The following is a 22,224-nucleotide window of genomic DNA, read 5'->3' on the forward strand; positions in this document are numbered from 1 at the left end:
GTTTTTCATCGGTCATTATTGCGCAGGTATGAGGTACCGGTTGTGCCTTCCGTTGAGCCTCCTGCTCCGGTGTTGGTTGAGGGTGAGTTGGAGTACATTGTGGAGAAAATCTTAGACTCTCGTGTTTCCAGACGGAGACTCCAGTATCTGGTCAAGTGGAAGGGATACGGCCAGGAGGATAATTCTTGGGTGAATGCATCTGATGTTCATGCCTCTGATCTGGTTCGTGCCTTTCATAGGGCCCATCCTGATCGCCCTGGTGGTTCTGGTGAGGGTTCGGTGCCCCCTCCTTGAGGGGGGGGTACTGTTGTGAATTTGGATTCTGGGCTCCCCCGGTGGCTACTGGTGGAATTGAACTGGTGTCTTCATCTTCTCTGTTCACCTGTTCCCATCAAGATGTGGGAGTCGCTATATAACCTTGCTGCTCTGTTAGTTGCTTGCCGGTCAACAATGTTATCAGACAAGTAAAAAAGGCAGCACACTGCAGCGCTAAGACATGCAAACATGAAACATGAAAACTGAACTGCAATACTGCACTAGAAATATGAAAAATGAGAGCGTTTAGCGCATAAAAATGGCCAATTTTATGTGTACCTGATAGCCCCTTTACGGCATCTCTCGTATATCAGGTCCTACGCTTGCCTACCTCGCTGAGAATAAACGTCTCCATGTGAATGGGTACCTGTGAAAACCTCTTCCTAGACTCATATTCTCTCTCTCTGTGGAGGGGTACTGGACCTGCTGCGATTAAAACACCTTGGCTAGGAAGCGGAGTGCTCAGTCAGAAGGCTAAATAATATATTTGAAAAAACTGACCGTCACATCCATACATAGACTAAGTGTGAACAGGTGCTGAACCTAGAGTAACCAACTCATATATAGTCAAGTAAAAAAGGCAGCACACTGCAGCGCTAAGACATGCAAACATGAAACATGAAAACTGAACTGCAATACTGCACTAGAAATATGAAAAATGAGAGCGTTTAGCGCATAAAAATGGCCAATTTTATGTGTACCTGATAGCCCCTTTACGGCATCTCTCGTATATCAGGTCCTACGCTTGCCTACCTCGCTGAGAATAAACGTCTCCATGTGAATGGGTACCTGTGAAAACCTCTTCCTAGACTCATATTCTCTCTCTCTGTGGAGGGGTACTGGACCTGCTGCGATTAAAACACCTGGGCTAGGAAGCGGAGTGCTCAGTCAGAAGGCTAAATAATATATTTGAAAAAACTGACCGTCACATCCATACATAGACTAAGTGTGAACAGGTGCTGAACCTAGAGTAACCAACTCATATATAGTCAAGTAAAAAAGGCAGCACACTGCAGCGCTAAGACATGCAAACATGAAACATGAAAACTGAACTGCAATACTGCACTAGAAATATGAAAAATGAGAGCGTTTAGCGCATAAAAATGGCCAATTTTATGTGTACCTGATAGCCCCTTTACGGCATCTCTCGTATATCAGGTCCTACGCTTGCCTACCTCGCTGAGAATAAACGTCTCCATGTGAATGGGTACCTGTGAAAACCTCTTCCTAGACTCATATTCTCTCTCTCTGTGGAGGGGTACTGGACCTGCTGCGATTAAAACACCTGGGCTAGGAAGCGGAGTGCTCAGTCAGAAGGCTAAATAATATATTTGAAAAAACTGACCGTCACATCCATACATAGACTAAGTGTGAACAGGTGCTGAACCTAGAGTAACCAACTCATATATAGTCAAGTAAAAAAGGCAGCACACTGCAGCGCTAAGACATGCAAACATGAAACATGAAAACTGAACTGCAATACTGCACTAGAAATATGAAAAATGAGAGCGTTTAGCGCATAAAAATGGCCAATTTTATGTGTACCTGATAGCCCCTTTACGGCATCTCTCGTATATCAGGTCCTACGCTTGCCTACCTCGCTGAGAATAAACGTCTCCATGTGAATGGGTACCTGTGAAAACCTCTTCCTAGACTCATATTCTCTCTCTCTGAACACCTAGCCCAGGTGTTTTAATCGCAGCAGGTCCAGTACCCCTCCACAGAGAGAGAGAATATGAGTCTAGGAAGAGGTTTTCACAGGTACCCATTCACATGGAGACGTTTATTCTCAGCGAGGTAGGCAAGCGTAGGACCTGATATACGAGAGATGCCGTAAAGGGGCTATCAGGTACACATAAAATTGGCCATTTTTATGCGCTAAACGCTCTCATTTTTCATATTTCTAGTGCAGTATTGCAGTTCAGTTTTCATGTTTCATGTTTGCATGTCTTAGCGCTGCAGTGTGCTGCCTTTTTTACTTGACTATATATGAGTTGGTTACTCTAGGTTCAGCACCTGTTCACACTTAGTCTATGTATGGATGTGACGGTCAGTTTTTTCAAATATATTATTTAGCCTTCTGACTGAGCACTCCGCTTCCTAGCCCAGGTGTTTTAATCGCAGCAGGTCCAGTACCCCTCCACAGAGAGAGAGAATATGAGTCTAGGAAGAGGTTTTCACAGGTACCCATTCACATGGAGACGTTTATTCTCAGCGAGGTAGGCAAGCGTAGGACCTGATATACGAGAGATGCCGTAAAGGGGCTATCAGGTACACATAAAATTGGCCATTTTTATGCGCTAAACGCTCTCATTTTTCATATTTCTAGTGCAGTATTGCAGTTCAGTTTTCATGTTTCATGTTTGCATGTCTTAGCGCTGCAGTGTGCTGCCTTTTTTACTTGACTATATATGAGTTGGTTACTCTAGGTTCAGCACCTGTTCACACTTAGTCTATGTATGGATGTGACGGTCAGTTTTTTCAAATATATTATTTAGCCTTCTGACTGAGCACTCCGCTTCCTAGCCCAGGTGTTTTAATCGCAGCAGGTCCAGTACCCCTCCACAGAGAGAGAGAATATGAGTCTAGGAAGAGGTTTTCACAGGTACCCATTCACATGGAGACGTTTATTCTCAGCGAGGTAGGCAAGCGTAGGACCTGATATACGAGAGATGCCGTAAAGGGGCTATCAGGTACACATAAAATTGGCCATTTTTATGCGCTAAACGCTCTCATTTTTCATATTTCTAGTGCAGTATTGCAGTTCAGTTTTCATGTTTCATGTTTGCATGTCTTAGCGCTGCAGTGTGCTGCCTTTTTTACTTGACTATATATGAGTTGGTTACTCTAGGTTCAGCACCTGTTCACACTTAGTCTATGTATGGATGTGACGGTCAGTTTTTTCAAATATATTATTTAGCCTTCTGACTGAGCACTCCGCTTCCTAGCCCAGGTGTTTTAATCGCAGCAGGTCCAGTACCCCTCCACAGAGAGAGAGAATATGAGTCTAGGAAGAGGTTTTCACAGGTACCCATTCACATGGAGACGTTTATTCTCAGCGAGGTAGGCAAGCGTAGGACCTGATATACGAGAGATGCCGTAAAGGGGCTATCAGGTACACATAAAATTGGCCATTTTTATGCGCTAAACGCTCTCATTTTTCATATTTCTAGTGCAGTATTGCAGTTCAGTTTTCATGTTTCATGTTTGCATGTCTTAGCGCTGCAGTGTGCTGCCTTTTTTACTTGACTATATATGAGTTGGTTACTCTAGGTTCAGCACCTGTTCACACTTAGTCTATGTATGGATGTGACGGTCAGTTTTTTCAAATATATTATTTAGCCTTCTGACTGAGCACTCCGCTTCCTAGCCCAGGTGTTTTAATCGCAGCAGGTCCAGTACCCCTCCACAGAGAGAGAGAATATGAGTCTAGGAAGAGGTTTTCACAGGTACCCATTCACATGGAGACGTTTATTCTCAGCGAGGTAGGCAAGCGTAGGACCTGATATACGAGAGATGCCGTAAAGGGGCTATCAGGTACACATAAAATTGGCCATTTTTATGCGCTAAACGCTCTCATTTTTCATATTTCTAGTGCAGTATTGCAGTTCAGTTTTCATGTTTCATGTTTGCATGTCTTAGCGCTGCAGTGTGCTGCCTTTTTTACTTGACTATATATGAGTTGGTTACTCTAGGTTCAGCACCTGTTCACACTTAGTCTATGTATGGATGTGACGGTCAGTTTTTTCAAATATATTATTTAGCCTTCTGACTGAGCACTCCGCTTCCTAGCCCAGGTGTTTTAATCGCAGCAGGTCCAGTACCCCTCCACAGAGAGAGAGAATATGAGTCTAGGAAGAGGTTTTCACAGGTACCCATTCACATGGAGACGTTTATTCTCAGCGAGGTAGGCAAGCGTAGGACCTGATATACGAGAGATGCCGTAAAGGGGCTATCAGGTACACATAAAATTGGCCATTTTTATGCGCTAAACGCTCTCATTTTTCATATTTCTAGTGCAGTATTGCAGTTCAGTTTTCATGTTTCATGTTTGCATGTCTTAGCGCTGCAGTGTGCTGCCTTTTTTACTTGACTATATATGAGTTGGTTACTCTAGGTTCAGCACCTGTTCACACTTAGTCTATGTATGGATGTGACGGTCAGTTTTTTCAAATATAACAATGTTATCAGAAGCCTCTCTGTGCTTGTTCCTGCTCCTAGACAACTACTAGATAAGTTGGACTCTTGTCCATGTTTGTTTTTGCATTTTTGTTCCAGTTCACAGCTGTAGTTTCGTTACTGTGTCTGGAAAGCTCTTGTGAACAGGAATTGCCACTCTGGTGTTATGAGTTAATGCCAGAGTTTTAAAGTAATTTCTGGATGGTGTTTTGATAGGGTTTTTAGCTGACCATGAAAGTGTCCTTCCTGTCTTCTGCTATGTAGTAAGTGGACCTCAAATTTGCTAAACCTATTTTCATACTACGTTTGTTATTTCATCTTGATTCACCGCCAATACATGTGGGGGGCCTCTGTCTCCTTTCGGGGTATTTCTCTAGAGGTGAGCTAGGACTAATATTTTCCTCTGCTAGTTTTATTTAGTCCTCCGGCTGGTGCTGGGCATCTAGAATCAACGTAGGCATGCTACCCGGCCACTGCTAGTTGTGTGTTAGGTTTAGTTCATGGTCAGCTCAGTTTCCATCTTCCAAGAGCTAGTTCCTATATATGCTGATGCTATGATCTCTTGCCATTGAGATCATGACACAAGGGTCGGCAGGGGAGGGGGAGCGGAGCTGCATAATAATACTCACCTGCTCCTGGCGCGGTCCCTGCACATCTTTTCCCCGACACCGGCAGTTTGTTCCTGTAGTGAGCGGTCATATGGTACCGCTCATTACAGTAATGAATATGGACCCCACTCCACTCCCATAGGGGTGGAGCTGCATATTCATTACTGTAATGAGCAGTACCATGTGACCGCTCACTACAGGAAGAAGCTGCCGGTGCCGGGGAACAGATGTGCAGGGACCGCGCCAGGAGAAGGTGAGTATAACGCAGTGTGCGATATTCACCTGCACCCCGTTCCACCGTCGGTGCCGCTGCGTCTTCCGCAGTGACGCTCAGGTCAGAGGGCGCGGTGACGCGATTAGTCTGCCTGGGCGTCAGTGCACAGGACAGAGAAAACACAGCAGCGGTCAGCGGTGGAATGGGGAGCAGGTGAATATAGCAAGTGCCGGGGGCCTGAGAGGTGAGTATGTGATTTTTTTATTTTTTTAATAGCAGCAACAGCATATGGGGCAAATATCTCTATGGAGCATCTTATGGGGCCATGTGCAGCATTATATGGGGCAAATATCTGTATGGAGCATCTTATGGGGCCATGTGCAGCGTTATATGGGGCAATTATCTGTATGGGGCATCTTATGGGGCCATGTGCAGCATTATATGGGGCAATTATCTGTATGGAGCATCTTATGGGGCAATTATCTGCATGGAGCATCTTATGGGGCTATGTGCAGCATTATATGGGGCAAATATCTGTATGGGCCATGTGCATCATTATATGGGGCAATTATCTGTATGGAGCATCTTATGGGGCCATGTGCAGCGTTATATGAGGCAAATATCTGTATGGGGCATCTTATGGGGCCATGTGCAGCATTATATGGGGCAAATATCTGTATAGAGCATCTTTTGGGGCTATGTGCAGCATTATATGGGGCAAATATCTGTATGGGGCCATGTGCATCATTATATGGGGCAATTATCTGTATGGGGCATCTTATGGGGCCATGTGCAGCGTTATATGAGGCAAATATCTGTATGGAGCATCTTATGGGGCCATGTGCAGCGTTATATGGGGCAATTATCTGTATGGGGCATCTTATGGGGCTATGTGCAGCATTATATGGGGCAAATATCTGTATGGGGCCATGTGCAGCATTATATGGGGCAAATATCTGTATGGAGCATCTTATGGGGCCATGTGCAGCATTATATGGGGCAAATATCTGTATGGGGCCATGTGCAGCATTATATGGGGCAAATATCTCTGGAGCATCTTATGGGGCCATAATCAGCATTTGTGCAGCATTATATGGGGCATATTTTGTATGGAGCATCTTATGGGGCCATCATGAACTGTATGGAGCATTATATGGGGCTCCTGATTCAATATGGATATTGAAAAACATCTAACCTACCCCCTTGAGTCTTTATACTCGTGAAACGTATGTCGGGTTTGCGGTCACATCGTGGACAAGAGGAGACACAATATGGGTAATTAACCCTTGATTTATTGATGCATACCTTATGCTACTTATGTCTGATACATTGTAATTGTTTTTAGCAATGCATGCTAGCACTAAACATGGTGATAGATATAGGTGGAACTGATTAGTCTTGGTACAAACAAGTGACTAACTGATTGTCCTACCTGTTTAAGTTACATTGCTTATGTGCATTGCTTTTTACATGTATATGTAATTATTTAGCATAATATGTTGTCCTGATCCACCCTGTGACTGTTACTACTCTTTTTTGGGATCACACTATTTTATCATATTCTATTATATGTAAGCGTATTTAGTATGTGGTAAATATCTACCCTTCAGGGTATGTGCACACGTCAGGATTTCTTGCAGAAATTTCCTGACAAAAACCGGACATTTCTGCCAGAAATCCGCTTTTTTTTTTTGCGTTTTTTATGCATTTTTTGTGCTTTTTTTGCGCTTTTTCCCAATGCATAGAATAGCGGGAAAAACTCAAAAAATCCGCAAAATTAATGAACATGTTCATTTTTTTATAGCGATGCGTTTTTTTCGCAGAAAAAAACGCATCATGTGCACAAAAATTGCGGAATGCATTCTAAATGATAGGATGCATATGTATGCGTTTTTTATGTGTTTTTATAGCGTTTTTATCGTGAAAATTCCTGAACGTGTGCACATACCCTCATAAAATATTTATATTTTGAGATACATTATGACTCAAGTTCTCCTCATATTCAATTCACTTAACCTACTGATGTCTCAATTAATTTTACTTTTATTGATATTATTATTATTATTATTCATTTTTATTCATTTATTCCATGGCGCTTTACATATGAACCGGGCAAATATAGACAAGTACAATAAACATGAGTAAAACAAGGGACACACAAGTACAGGAGGAGAGAGGACCCTGCCCGCGAGATATCTATTTTTATTTTTGAAATTAACCAGTAGCTGCTGTGTTTTCCACCCTAGGCTTATACTAGAGTCATTAAGTTTTCCCAGTTTTTTGTGGCAAAATTAGGGGGGTCGGCTTATACTCGGGTCGGCTTATACTCAAGTATATACGGTACCTTAAAATTATAGAAAATATTATGGACAATATATAATTTCCTATTTTCTCTTGTGCAATAATCCGTTTAAATAATGTCACCTAGAAAGCAACTTTTATAATAATTTAATAATTATATGGATGGGAAGCTATGATGACCTTACCAACTTTGTATTTAACCTGGACCCATGGGAGATTTCCTTAAGGGTATGTGCACACGTTGCGGATTTCTTGCAGAAATTTCCTGAAGAAAACCGGAAATTTTCTGCAAGAAATCCGCATTTTTTTTTTTGCGTTTTTTTTCCGTTTTTTTCGCGTTTTTTTAGCATTCTGCAAGCGTAATTAGCTTGCAGAATGCTAAAGTTTTCCAAGCGATCTGTAGCATCGCTTGGAAAACTGACTGACAGGTTGGTCACACTTGTCAAACATAGCGTTTGACAAGTGTGACCAACTTTTTACTATAGATGCAGCTTATGCAGCATCTATAGTAAAAGATAGAATGTTTAAAAATAATAAAAAAAATAAAAAAAATGGTTATACTCACCCAGACATCTCACCGGCGTCCGTTCCGTATAGCTGGTGTGTGCGCACAGGACCTTCCGTGACGTCACGGTCACGTGAGCGGTCACATGACCGCTCACGACCAATCACAGGACAGTGACGTCATCGGTAAGGTCCTTCAGCGTACATCAGCTACAGGAACCGAAGCGACAGCGTGCAGTGGAGGCGGGAAGACATCGAGGGTGAGTATAGGACTATTTTTTATTTTAATTCTTATTTTTTGACCACTTATATGGTGCCCAGTGCGTGGAGGAGAGTCTCCTCTCCTCCACCCTGGGTACCAACCGCACATAATCTGCTTACTTCCCGCATCGTGGGCACAGCCCCGTGCGGGAAGTAAGCAGATCAATGGACCCCTAGGTGTGCGGAATCCCCTGCAATTCCGCATTTTAATGAACATGTTGCTTTTTTTTCCGCGATGCGATTTTTTCGCGGAAAAAAAGCCTACATTTGCACAAAAAATGCGGAATACACTTAAAATAATAGGAGGCATATGTTAGCGTTTTTTTCGCGTTTTTATCACGTTTTTATAGTGAAAAAACGCGAAAAAAACGCAAAAAATACTTAACGTGTGCACATGGCCTTACTCCTATTGTGGAGAAGGGTAGTATTGACTTCCTTGATCTAACAATTACTCATCACGAAAATCATTACAAAGATGTTTTTTGTTTTTTTTTAAACGTAGACACTCTACAGACGAGAGAAAGGACCCCACTGACCATAAGAGCCTATGCTGTACAAGAGAGAAAGAGTGGACCCCACTGATCATAGGAGCTTACATGCTACAGACGAGAGAGAGATAACCCCGCTGACCATTAGAGCTTACACTCCACAGGAGAGAGAAAGGACCCCACTGACCATAACAGAATAACACTCTACAGGATAGTGGAGGACAACGACATCACGTTATATGGGCTGCGCTGTGGTAAATGAGAAACCTTTTGTGTTCCAAAATGGTTTTATTGTGCCAGCGTGTTTAGGTGCCAGATCGGCATCTTTCTCAAGGTAAAAAAACAAATCTACACTCTACAGGAGAGAAGACTCCAGTGATCATAAGAGCTTACACTCTACAGAAGAGAGAGAAAGAAGACCCTGCTAATCATAAGAGCTTACATATTACAGAAGAGAGAGTACCCCACTGACCATAATAGGTTACAGTCTACAGGGGAGATATATAGAGAGAGAGGTACCCGCTGACTATAAGAGCTTACAATCTATCGGGGAGATACAGTTGAAACCAGAAGTTTACATACACTATATAAAAAGAAACATATGCATGTTTTTCTCAATATCTGACATGAAATCAGAATAAACCTTTCCCGTTTTAGGTCAATTAGGATTACCATAACTATTAATATTTTCCGAATGCCAGAATAATGAGAGTGAGAGAGAGTGACAGAATGGTTTAAGGTATTTTCATTACTTAGTGTAAAGTCAAATGTTTACATACATTTCATTAGTATTTGGTACCATTGCCCTTAAACTGTTTGACTTGGGTCAAATGTTTGAGATATCCTTCCACAAGCTTCTCACAATAGTTGGTCGGAATTTGGGCCCATTCCTCCTGACAAAACTGGTGTAACTGATTCAGCTTTGTAGGTCGCCTTGCTCGCACCTGCCTTCTCAGCTTTGCCCATAAATTTTCAATAGGATTGAGATCAGGGCTTTGTGATGGTCACTTCTACATGTTGATTTTGTTATCCTTAAGCCACTTTGCTATCATTTTGGCAGTAGGCTTCTGGTCATTATCCATTTGGAAGACCCATTTCTGCCCAAGCTTTAACTTTTGCTGATGTGTTGAGATATTGCTTCAGCATTGCCACATAATCTTCTTTTCTCATGATGCCAACTATTTTGTGAAGTGCACCAGTCCCTCCTGCAGCAAAACATCCCCACAACATGATGTTGCCACCCCCTGTGTTTCACAGTTGGGATGGTGTTCTTAGGCTTTGTGGCTTCTCACTTTTTTTTCCAAACGTAACGATGGTCATTATGCCCAAAAAGTTCAATTTTAGCTTCTTCAGACCACAGTACATGTCTCCAAAAATTAAGGTCTTTGCTCCTGTGTGCCTTTGCAAACATTAAACTGGCTTTTTTATGTTTCTTTTGGAGTAATGGCTTCTTCCTGGCACTGTGGATATTGACACAATCATACCAGCTTCCGCCATCATCTTCACAAGGTCTTTTGCTTTTGTTCTTGGATTGATATGCACATGATGGACTAAAGCACTTTCATGTCTGAGACACAGAACCTGTCTCCTTCCTGAGCGGTATGATGGCTGGACATTCCCATCTTGTTTGTACTTGCGTATAATTGTTTGTACAGATGAACGACATATCTTCAGGTATCTTGAAATTGTACCCAAGGATGAGCCAGACTTGTGCAAGTCCACAATTCTTTTCCTGATATATTAGCTGATTTCTTTAGACTTTTCCATGATGGTACACAAAGCAGTGTGTTTCAGGTGTGCATTAAAATACATCCACAAGTGTGTCTCTAATTAACTCAGATGTCACCAAATAGCCTATCAGAAGCTTCCAAACACAAGATATCAGCATATAGGCAGTCCAGAATTGTTTAAAGGCATAGTAATCTCAGTGTATGTAAACTTTTGACTTTGCAGTAAGTAATAAAAATGCCTTAAAACATTCTCTCTTTCTCTCTCTCTCATTATCCTGATATTTGACAAATATTAATAATTATGGTAATGGGAAGCATGGTGGCTCAGTGGTTAGCACTGCAGCCTTGCAGCGCTGGGGTCCTGGGTTTAAATCCCACCAAGGACAACATCTGCAAGGAGTTTGTATGTTCTCCCCGTGTTTGCGTGGATGTTCTCCAGTTTCCTCCCATATTCCAAAGACATACTGATAGGGAACTTAGATTGTGAGCCCTATTGGGGACAGCGATGATATTGTCTGTAAAACACTGTGGATTTAATGAAGCTATATAAGTGAGTAAAATAGATCAATAAAAAAAATAATCCTAACTGACATCAAACAGAAAATTTTTATTCTGTTTTCATGTTACATATTGAGAAAACATGCATATGTGTCTTTTTATATAGTGTATGTAACCTTCTGGTTTCAACTGTATATATAGAGATAGGAACCCGCTGACCATAAGAGCTTACAATCTACAGGAGAGATAGAAAGAGAGAGAGGTACCAGCTGACCATAAGAGTTTACATATTACAGAAGAGATAGAGAAGACCCCACTGACCATAAACGCTTACAATCTACAGGAGTGATATATAGATAGAGGACCCCGCTGACCATAAACGCTTACAATCTACAGGAGTGATATATAAATAGAGGACCCCGCTGACCATAAACGCTTACAATCTACAGGAGTGATATATAGATAGAGGACCCCGCTGACCATAAGAGCTTACAATCTACAGGACAGAGCGAGAGGACTCTGCTGACAATAAGAGCTTACCCTGCAGAGAAAGAATGAGAGAGAAGACCCTGTTGATTAGAAGAGTTTATACTCTACAGGGGACAGGACTAAGCTGATTATAAGAGCTTACTCTCTACATGAGAGCGAGGACCCCGCTGACCATAACAGCTTACACATTACAGAAGAGAGAGCGGACCCTGCTGTCCACGATCTTACACTCTACAGAAGAGAGGCACAGACCCACTAACTCTGGAGATGGAAAACTACTCTTCTGTACAAACTGTGCTCCACTGGGGACTGCAGATCTGTGATGGCCCTGGTGCTGACCATTACTGCACTGCTAGATGTCATAGCTGTGGGGCATTAGGCCGGGGTCGCACTAGAGAGGAATACGGATGAGGGAGAGGAGCAAAAACAACGCATTGCACAAGGACCAATGTTTCTCTATGGGGCAGCTTCCATCAGCCGTATATTTCTTGGCCGTATTTTACAGGCTGAGAAAATCGCAGCATGCTGCGTTTGTCAGCGTATTGCACAAAAAAATCCGCCAATGAAAGTCTATGGGGGCGAGAAAAATACGGATTACACACGGACCATGGATGTGACTTGCGAGAAATACGCACCGATGTCCTACAGAAAAGCCGGTAATTCAGTGCGGTGTACAGTAAAATCACACTGACAGGTTGGTATACATCTGCCCATCTACCATGGTCCCTCTCTAGGCTATTAATATCTGCCCTCAGTCACTGGCTTTCCCACTCTGGCGGAGAAAATTGCGCGGGAGCCCACGCCAGTTTTTTCCGTGAATTATTCCTTTATTTTAACACCTAGAGCTCCCAAATTTTGCACACAGACTCTACTAACATTATTAGTGAGGAATATGTAAAAATATAACGGATATGAATTGGTTTACTGTATGTAAACCATGTCTCATATCCTGTCGGGTTTGATAAGGAGATAGCAAAAGCCGGCAATTGAATTACCGGCTTTTCTGCTATCTAGCGCTGTTTGAAATATAAATATATATATATAGCCAAAACACGAAATTGAAGCATAAAGTCACATCAAAAGGAGTAAAAGTAAAAATACACTTTATTTTAAACTTGTAAAAAATACACAAGAACTGTGCAGAGCTGATATATGACAATCAAAGTACAATTCACACAACCAGAGCAAATTTGAATCAGGAGCAAAGGTGCAGCCACTAAAATGTGTAGCATCACAGAGCAATCATGGGTATAGGGATGGAGGGTCCAGGCTCAATACACTGGCACTGGCACTTTAGTTCTCTATTTACTGGTTGTATTGAGCCTGGACCCTCCATCCCTATACCCATGATTGCTCTGTGATGCTACACATTTTAGTGGCTGCACCTTTGCTCCTGATTCAAATTTGCTCTGGTTGTGTGAATTGTACTTTGATTGTCATATATAAGCTCTGCACAGTTCTTGTGTATTTTTTTACAAGTTTAAAATAAAGTGTATTTTTACTTTTACTCCTTTTGATGTGACTTTATGCTTCAATTTCGTGTTTTGGTAATCAGCAAGAAGCATCACGTTATTACTTAAAGTAGCTTTATGAGTTGGTCTTAAAGACTACTACTATGATATCGGTTCCTGAGATCCCATATCTGATATATATATATATATATATATATATATATATATATATATATATATATATATAGACTGTATATATGTTTTCACGAATATTTGAGCCTGAGCCTATGGATCCATTCTATGTCCATTTTGCAAGCCAGAGAGAAAATCTCGCCGTACGGATGCCATACAGATACCATACGGATGACACGTGGATAATTTTTTGGAGAAAAAATTGCATCCTCGCATTGAATACGGATCACTGTTCAGGAACTTTTCTGCGTATTTCGGCCATAAAAAAAGGACCATATTTTGATACGTTAGGTCTGACCCCGGCCTTAGGCAACAAAGTAAAATTATTTTAGCCTGCTTTCTGACTCCAGCAGTGTGGGGAATGGTAGTGGGCGAGGTTCTTTTTTTTTTTTGCGAATCGAATCATAAAATGTTTGAATTTGTGTGAAAATGTGAATTTCAGTAAATGTGACTGGAGCTTGATCCTCTGCAATTCTATCCTCTCATCTCTAGACTCTAGTCTAACCCACAGTCATCACAAACATTAATAACAAAGCTTGCACCTAGACTGTTGTTGTTAACACATCCTAATATATCTGTTATTAGCCAACTGCATTTTTCCTCTTACCTATTTATGGATTTTGGAAATTCTGTTTCCAGTGACCTGCACGACACAACGTTTTCCCCAATAGGCAGCTCCATGCTGGTGACAATGATCTCCTGCAGACAAGGTGAGGCCCGTGAATGTTACTAGTTATGTATTGTGTTCTCCAGTGCTCACCATGGTAACCACAGCAGTTACTATGAGCAGTAAGAAGATCACAGCAGAATGGGCAGTCCTATTGTTACAGTACATTTTTCAGCAGCACTGGCTTCTTCTCAGTTCAGCAGACCTATCCCCGCTTTCCTGTGTACATTTGATGACATCCGAGTGCAGTCCACAGACTCATTGACTTGCTTACCTGAGTGGGAATCTAATAATCGGATCTAACTCGGGCATACAGGGTTTGGACTGGCTCAGTCTGAAAAATCGAACATAGTCACATTGGTGCTGGTGTGGTCCGATGTTTTGTCAGATCGCATTTGGAATGAAAATATAGTCAAGTGCACGAGCCCTAGCAGAAGATAATCCTCTGCGACATTTGCAGTTTCACATCACTGGTCTCTTAGCAGCCAGCAACAAACACAGCTCAAGTAATCTCAGCTCCTGTATACAGTCCCATCCTGAAGTTTAACTCTCCTTTTTGCCCTCCTACATGGAACCCCATCTTGCACCATATTCTCCTTTCAGTCCCTTTATACACAGCCCCATCCTACAGTATATGGCTCCTTTTATCCTCACCTGCAGTATATCTCTCCTCTCATCTACTGTATATACAGCTCCTCCCTGCAGTAAATCTCTCCACTTAAGCTGCATTTACACTGAAAGATAATCGTGAAAGAGCGTTATTAAGAACTCTTGTTTCACCATCATCTGTCAGTGTGAACAGGCTGCTCATGATTATACTAGTCCATCAGCTGAAATAATCTTTCGCACAGTGGAAAAAGATTGTCTCTGTAAACAGGAGTTGCACCATCGAGAACAATAGCAGCGATCTATTCCAGATTGCTCAGTGTACGTCATTTAATTTGGTCTGCCTGTGTAAACAGAATATTAAACAGCCGCCTATCTGTAAAAGTTAGATTCAAATAAAACAAAATTACAGTTATGGCATTTCTTTATTTTCCTTTTCATCATGATACCACAGAAGCACAAAAGGGATCAAAATAGCAATGAAAATGAAGGACTAAGCTTTCTAGAACTCCACAAAAGACATCTTTGCCAGATCTCAGTCATTGACATCTCAGTGTCACGCCTGTAGTGTTTCACATACATGGATGATGTGGATAATCAAGTGGCATTTCAAATATTCCAAAGAGAAATGTGAGCCCTTTTTGCCCAAAATGTGGAATATGTACTGAATAGAGTGTGCCTTTATTGTAAAGAAAGGAGGAACTCATTCCACTACATGAGCTTTAGAATTGAAAGATAGATCTCATAGGCTTTCAGTATCAAAGAGTATATACTGTATATACTGTAAATAGGAGCGCACCCACAAGGCAGACTGCAAGGGGAGAGAATGACAGGCCTAGTAGCTATGATCAGTGAGAAGGGAGCACTCAAAGCAGAATCTTCAGAAAATGCAAATCACACACTCTTCAGTATCAAGGCTCTTTCACATATCACTTTTCTTGGTATGAGTGCTACTTATTATTTTTGTGGATAGATGTAAAGCCTATTATAATCATTGTTTTTTTGCAAGCAAAAACAATATAAATTATATATATATTTATATATACAGTATATATATATATCCACACATACAGTATATATACTGTATATATATTATCTATCTATCTATCTATCTATCTATCTATCTATCTATATATATACACTGCTCAAAAAATAAAGGGAACACTTAAACAGCAAAATATAACTCCAATTAAATCAAACTTCTGTGAAATCAAACTGACCACTTAGGAAGGAACACTATTTGACAATCAGTTTCACATGCTGTTGTGCAAATGGAATAGAGAACAGATGGAAATTGTTGGCAATTATCAAGACACACTCAATAAAGGAGTGGTTCTGCAGGTGGGGACCACAGACCACATCTCAGTACTAGTGCTTTCTGGCTGATGTTTTGGTCACTTTTGAATGTTGGTTGTGTTTTCACACTCGTGGTAGCATGAGACTGACTCTACAACCCACAGAACTGGCTCAGGTAGTGCAGCTCATCCAGGATGGCACATCAATGCGAGCTGGGGCAAGAAGGCTTGCAGTGTCTGTCAGCGCAGTGTCCAGAGGCTGGAGGCGCTACAAGGAGACAGGCCAGTACACCAGGAGACATGGAGGGCGCCATAGAAGGGCAACAACCCAGCAGCAGGACCGCTACCTCACCCTTTGTGCAAGGAGCAACACGAGGAGCACTGCCAGAGCCCTGCAAAATGACCTCCAGCAGGCCACAAATGTGCATGTGTCTGCACAAACGGTTATAAACCGACTCCATGAGGATGGTCTGAGTACCCGACATCCACAGATGGGGGTTGTGCTCACAGCCCAACACAGGATTGGCAAATTCGCCACTGGTGCTCTGTGCTCTTCACCGCTACCTCAGCCTTTGTGCAAGGAGGAGCACTACCAGAGCCCTGCAAAATGTCCTCCAGCAGGCCACAAGTTAGAAACCGACTCAGTGAGGATGGTCTGAGTGCCTGACGTCCACAGATGAGGGTTGTGCTCACAACCCAATACCGTGCAGACAGACGTGACAGAGTCTGGAGATGCCGTGGAGAGCGATCTGCTGCCTGCAACATCCTTCAGCTTGACTGGTTTGGCAGTGGGTCAGTAATGGTGTGCAAAGCAGTCATCAAAGCAAAAGGTGGCTACTTTGAAGAACCTAGAATATAACACATTTTTTCAGTTGTTTCACACTTTTTTGTTAAGTATATAATTCCACATGTGTTAATTCATAGTTTTGATGCCTTCAGTGTGAATGTACAATTTTCATAGTCATGAAAATACAGAAAAATCTTTAAATGAGGTGTGTCCAAACTTTTGGTCTGTACTGTACATACGCAGCATCCAGATGTTATAGCATAGTGGATGGGATTTCAAGAAATCCCATGCCCACTGTGTGTGCACCGATGCCTGCGGCTCACCCGCAGAGACGGGCATGTGGCGCTCCCTCCAGACAGCAGCATGTACAGTACATTTCTCTTTCTGATTTCTCCGGCCGTGTGAGCGAGGCCTTAGTGAGATGCTGTATATGAATTGCATTGCCGCACTTATACTGCACAGAGGTAATACTTTGCTGGGGCTACTCGTCAACTTTGGCCATAATTCAGCGTGTGGCCAATAATCCCATGATGCTGCAGCTACAATGCAGTATAATGTAAGGGAATGTGGCTGCATTGCATCCAGCAAGATTTCTGGACCACAGCACACAAGTGGAAAAAAAATAATTTTGATTTTTTGCACCAGTAACCAGTGATCAGATTTACTTACGTTTTGGTGCATTGAAGTCGGTTAGTAATGTGATCTTTGGACGCAACTTGAGTCGTGTGCAAATTATTTGTTTAGAATTTTCTATATTCCTAAGGGCAAATAAAAATAATCCCCTTTCCTCTAGATAGACGATACCTTTCCAAACACTGTGGATCCAACTGCTGGGACCACCACGATCCTGAGAACCAGCGCTCTGAAGAGCACCATGTAATGGAGCTGTGGTCGATCATGCGCAGTGCGGCGCCATTCACATGTGACTCTTCAAATAACGCCTTTTAGAGATGAGGGGCACAACCGAGTAACGCAACATTCACTGATTGGGGGTGGGGAGTGTTTGCAGTATGTGGGCTGGTAGGGTTTGTATGTCAGGGCGACTTTTTTGTCCCGGTCCAGCCCTGTACGTGGGCCTGCTGGACATCCTGTGCCATTGACTCTGGCCACAGCCTTCTAACATGTGCTTTATCCGCTCCCTGCTTCTCGTGCACGCGGCACGAGGCAGACAGTGAGAACCCCCGTGGCCCACCATTAGTCTGCAGAGAGCGGCTGCAGGCTTACACTGCGTGTGATCCCGGCGAGAAGGGACGTGCTTCGGGCAAGCTGGACTGCCGCCATACTGAGAGATTATATTGCTAACCTTCCCCCCTGAAAATGACAACTTCCAGCATGTCATGTCAGATTCAAACCTTCAGGGCCTGCTGGGAGTTGTAGTTTTGTTGCTGCAGTGATGATGCAGGGACAGGTGTTGCATCTGAACCTGCAGCATCAAAAGTCACTCACACTGTTAGGCTATGTGCCCCCTTTGCGGAATGGGGTGCAGAATTTTCTGCACAAAATCCGCATCTCCTGGCAGAATCCGCAGGTGCAGATTTGCCGCGGATTTCGTGCGGTTTTTATGCGGAATTTATGCGGATTTTCTGCGGTTTTTACCACTGCGGATTTCTATAATGGAGGGGTGCAGAAACGCTGCAGATCCGCACAAAAGAAGTGACATGCACTTCTTTTAAATCTGCTTTTCCGCACGGATTTTTCCGCACCATCTGCACAGCTTTTTTTTTCCCATTGATTTACATTGTACTGTAAATCACAGTGCGGATCTGCAGCATTTCTGGGCTGATCCGCACTAAATCCGCAACATGTGCACATAGCCTAAGGCTACTTTCACACTTGCGTTGTGAAATCCGGCAGGCTCTTCAGCAACCTGCAAAACCAGTGGCTGGAAATCACACGATGCTGAGGTTTGGCCGTTTTGCTGGCTCAATGCCGGATCTGGGTGGTCCCACATTATAGTCAATAGGAGCATCTGGCTGCATCACGTGCCTGCCGGATTTCACAACCACTATGATAACAAGGGCAGAAAAAAAAGATAAATGTCAGACTAAAATGATGCAAATGTTCACCAGAGTCTTCAGATGGAAAAGTTTATTTGAGTGGATCTGCTTTACACCACCACAGATTGACTTTTATGGGGTGCTTCCCAGGTCAGTTGTGAAAAACCCTCTATGGGTGGAGAGATGGCGGCAGAGGTGGATTAATTGTAGTAAACGTTTCCATTTACAGTTGCTAGATAACATTTTCCTCCACCTTGAATATTGCTTAAATGGAACCTGTCAGGTCCCCTGTGCCCCCAGAACCACCAGCAGTTATGTCTGCATATATAAATTCCCTGTCTAAGGCTGGAGTCACAATGAATAAAAAAAATCGGTCCGTTTTACAAGGACGATAATCGCAGAAATGTTCCCTGAACAGTGATCCGTATGTCATCCGTGCGCAGTGCGAGGATGCGATTTTCTCACATGTAAGCATCCGTGTGACATCCGTATGACATCTGTATGGCGAGATTTTCTCGCCGGCTTGCAAAATGGACATAAAATGGATCCATGGGCTCAAATATTCGTGAAAACATATATACAGTCTATATATATGTCAGTGAGACATACACACACACACATATATATATATATATATATATATATATATATATATATATATATATATATATATGTACACTGCTCAAAAAAATAAAGGGAACACTTAAACAACAGAATATAACTCCAAATAAATCAAATTTCTGTGAAATCAAATTGTCCACTTAGGAATCAACACTGTTTGACAATCAATTTCACATGATGTTGTGCAAATGGAATAGAAAACAGATGGAAATTATTGGCAATTATCAAGACACCCTCAATAAAGGAGTGGTTCTGCAGGTGGGGACCACAGACCACATCTCAGTACCAATGCTTTCTGGCTGATGTTTTGGTCACTTTTGAATGTTCATTGTGCTTTCACACTCGTGGTAGCATGAGACGGACTCTACAACCCACACAAGTGGCTCAGGTAGTGCAGCTCATCCAGGATGGCACATCAATGCGAGCTGTGGCAAGAAGGTTTGCTGTGTCTGTCAGCGTAGTGTCCAGAGGCTGGAGGTGCTACCAGGAGATAGGCCAGTACACCAGAAGACGTGGAGGGGGCCGTAGGAGGGCAACAACCCAGCAGCAGGACCGCTACCTCAGCCTTTGTGCACGGAGGAACATGAGGAGCACTGCCAGAGCCCTGGAAAATGACCTCCAGCAGGCCACAAATGTGCATGTGTCTGCACAAACGGTTAGAAACCGACTCCATGAGGATGGTCTGAGCACCCGACATCCACAGATGGGGGTTGTGCTCACAGGCCAACACCGTGCAGGACGCTTGGCATTTGCCACAGAACGCCAGGATTGGCAAATTTGCCACTGGCGCCTTGTGCTCTTCACAGATGAAAGCAGGTTCACACTGAGCACATATGACAGACGTGACAGTCTGGAGACGCCATGGAGAGCGATCTGCTGCCTGCAACATCCTTCAACATGATAATACCGAAACCAGGCAACATGCTAGATACTGAGAGGAACGAAATAGCGCTAAGTAGTGCCAGACATCCCCTCACCAAAGAAAACCAACTCCAAAAAGATCATAGAAAATAGGAGAAAATACGGAGTATAAAGGTATCAAATACTTTATTAATACATATACATAATAATTAGTCAGTGCACAAAAATAATAACACAAAGTGTAATAAAACCAGGATGGTAAAAGAGATGAGTGGGGGTCGCCCGGTGTGCACCGCCTATGGGGCCAGCATGCATTCCATTATTGGTAAGAGGCCTACTGCTATAGTAGCATATATATCTATGTGCCAAACTGGCATGAAAAAGACCGGTAATAAAGGTTACTCTTACCGCTGCTAGGCACCAAGGCGGCGCACCCCCGGGTAGATCCTCAGGCACAGTCCCCGACGCGCGTTTCGCCCACGATTTTGATAGCTTTATCAAGGGGAGATGCCCCTGAGCGTATCCACCATCTTTAAATGTGGCCGGCAGAGAAACATGTGACCCGTCACATGTGAAGCAACAGCCAATGGACACCGGGTATGTCGGCGCGTGCGCACGCCGCACGCCGAGCCCCATGCCGTAGAGGGCGTCATGCATCACAGGCGCGCCTGGGACCAAAGGCCCAGAGCGCACGCGCACTCCGGTGTGTGGCCGGTCGGTAAGTATACAATGAAACAGACTTGAAAAGAAATAGAAACACATTGTAAACTCACAACCAGCAACGATAATCATTTACACCAGTAGGTATGGTTCATAAACGGCAGTTGGTAACAATGTGATAAAACAAGCCACGGTCATTAATATACAGACCCATGCATCCCCACCACAAACAGAGTATATGTAATAGCAACAAGAGATGTCATAGTTGAAAAACTGAAGAATCTAGTCCATTTTGTTGAGAAAAAATGGAAGTTGCAGTATGATGGAAAAGATTCCAGTACGGCCAACGAGATATGGATGTGAGTTGGTGGGATGAGCGCTCAGACATCAATAAATTAGAGCTAAAAAATATACAATCAGAAAAGAGAGAAACATTAATGAAAAAATTAAAAACAAATAAAATAAACAATAATAGGATCACAAATAGATACCCACCCACGGGGGAAGATGGTATAAGGGGGCACAAAACGGTGAGGGCATACAGAGGCATAATTAAATGCCTACTAGTGCATATATATATATATATGCTGTACTAATATATATCAAAGATTTTCTTTATATAATATCGCAGAATGCTATAAACAAAGGACTCACAAAAAAGAGGAAAAGCTTAAGGACTCATTTAGTCCTTTAGGTGTCATTGTATCTACTCGGACAATCCAGCCAGCCTCACGCTGGGCCAGAACCTTTTTATAGTTACCACCCCTTAATCCAAGGTGGATGCTCTCGATACCTCTGACCTGAAGAGTCCTCGCGTCACAATTATGGAATAGTTTAAAATGGCGAGGGATAGTCTTCAGGTCAGAAGCATCCTCTACAGAGCGGGCCGCCTGTATATCTCTGACATGTTCGCGGACACGTATCCGTAATTCCCTCGATGTTAAACCAATGTAGATTAAAGAGCATCCACACATGGCGTAATACACAACATTAGATGTACCACATGTGATACGCTGCCTGATGGAGAACTCCTTTCTCCCATCGGAAGATTTAAAGGTTGTGGCCCGCATGATGTTTTCACACGCCATACAGTGGCCGCACTGAAAAGAGCCCAACATCGGGCCCCTGGTACTGAAAGGGTTGATGGTGGGTGCGACGTAGTGGCTACGGACAAGCAAGTTGCTTAGGTTTGGGGATCTCTTTGCGGTCATTAATGGGAAATCACCCAAAACCTGAGCAAGAGCAGGTTCGGTCTTTAAGACGGACCAATGTTTTTTTTAAATCTCTCTCATATTGGACCACTCATGGTTGTAGGTTGTTATGAACCTGACCTTGTCACCATTTGTCTCTCTCCTACGTCTACTGCCACCAGCATATAGGAGGTCTCTCCGGGGCGTCCGTCTAGCCCTCTCGAAACCCCTTCTAATACTCCTTCGACTATATCCTCGGTCCTTGAAACGTCCCTCTAGGTCAGCCGCCTGCGCAAAGAACCTATCCTCT

The 22,224-nt window shown here is 43.0% G+C and overlaps 1 protein-coding gene across 1 annotated transcript in view; it reads right to left on the reverse strand.

The window, feature by feature from the left end:
* Window positions 1-13,995, reverse strand: part of TEKTIP1 (tektin bundle interacting protein 1) — a 38,859-nt gene extending 24,864 nt beyond the window's left edge. Inside the window, exon 1 of the mRNA XM_077257185.1 lies at window positions 13,838-13,995. Coding sequence (XP_077113300.1) covers window positions 13,838-13,911 — 74 coding nt within the window. The 5' untranslated portion in view covers window positions 13,912-13,995. The remainder of the gene's footprint in view (window positions 1-13,837) is intronic.
* Between the last annotated feature and the right edge of the window lie 8,229 nt (window positions 13,996-22,224).

This window comes from Ranitomeya variabilis, chromosome 1 (assembly GCF_051348905.1).
Source record: "Ranitomeya variabilis isolate aRanVar5 chromosome 1, aRanVar5.hap1, whole genome shotgun sequence".
NCBI lineage: Eukaryota > Metazoa > Chordata > Amphibia > Anura > Dendrobatidae > Ranitomeya > Ranitomeya variabilis.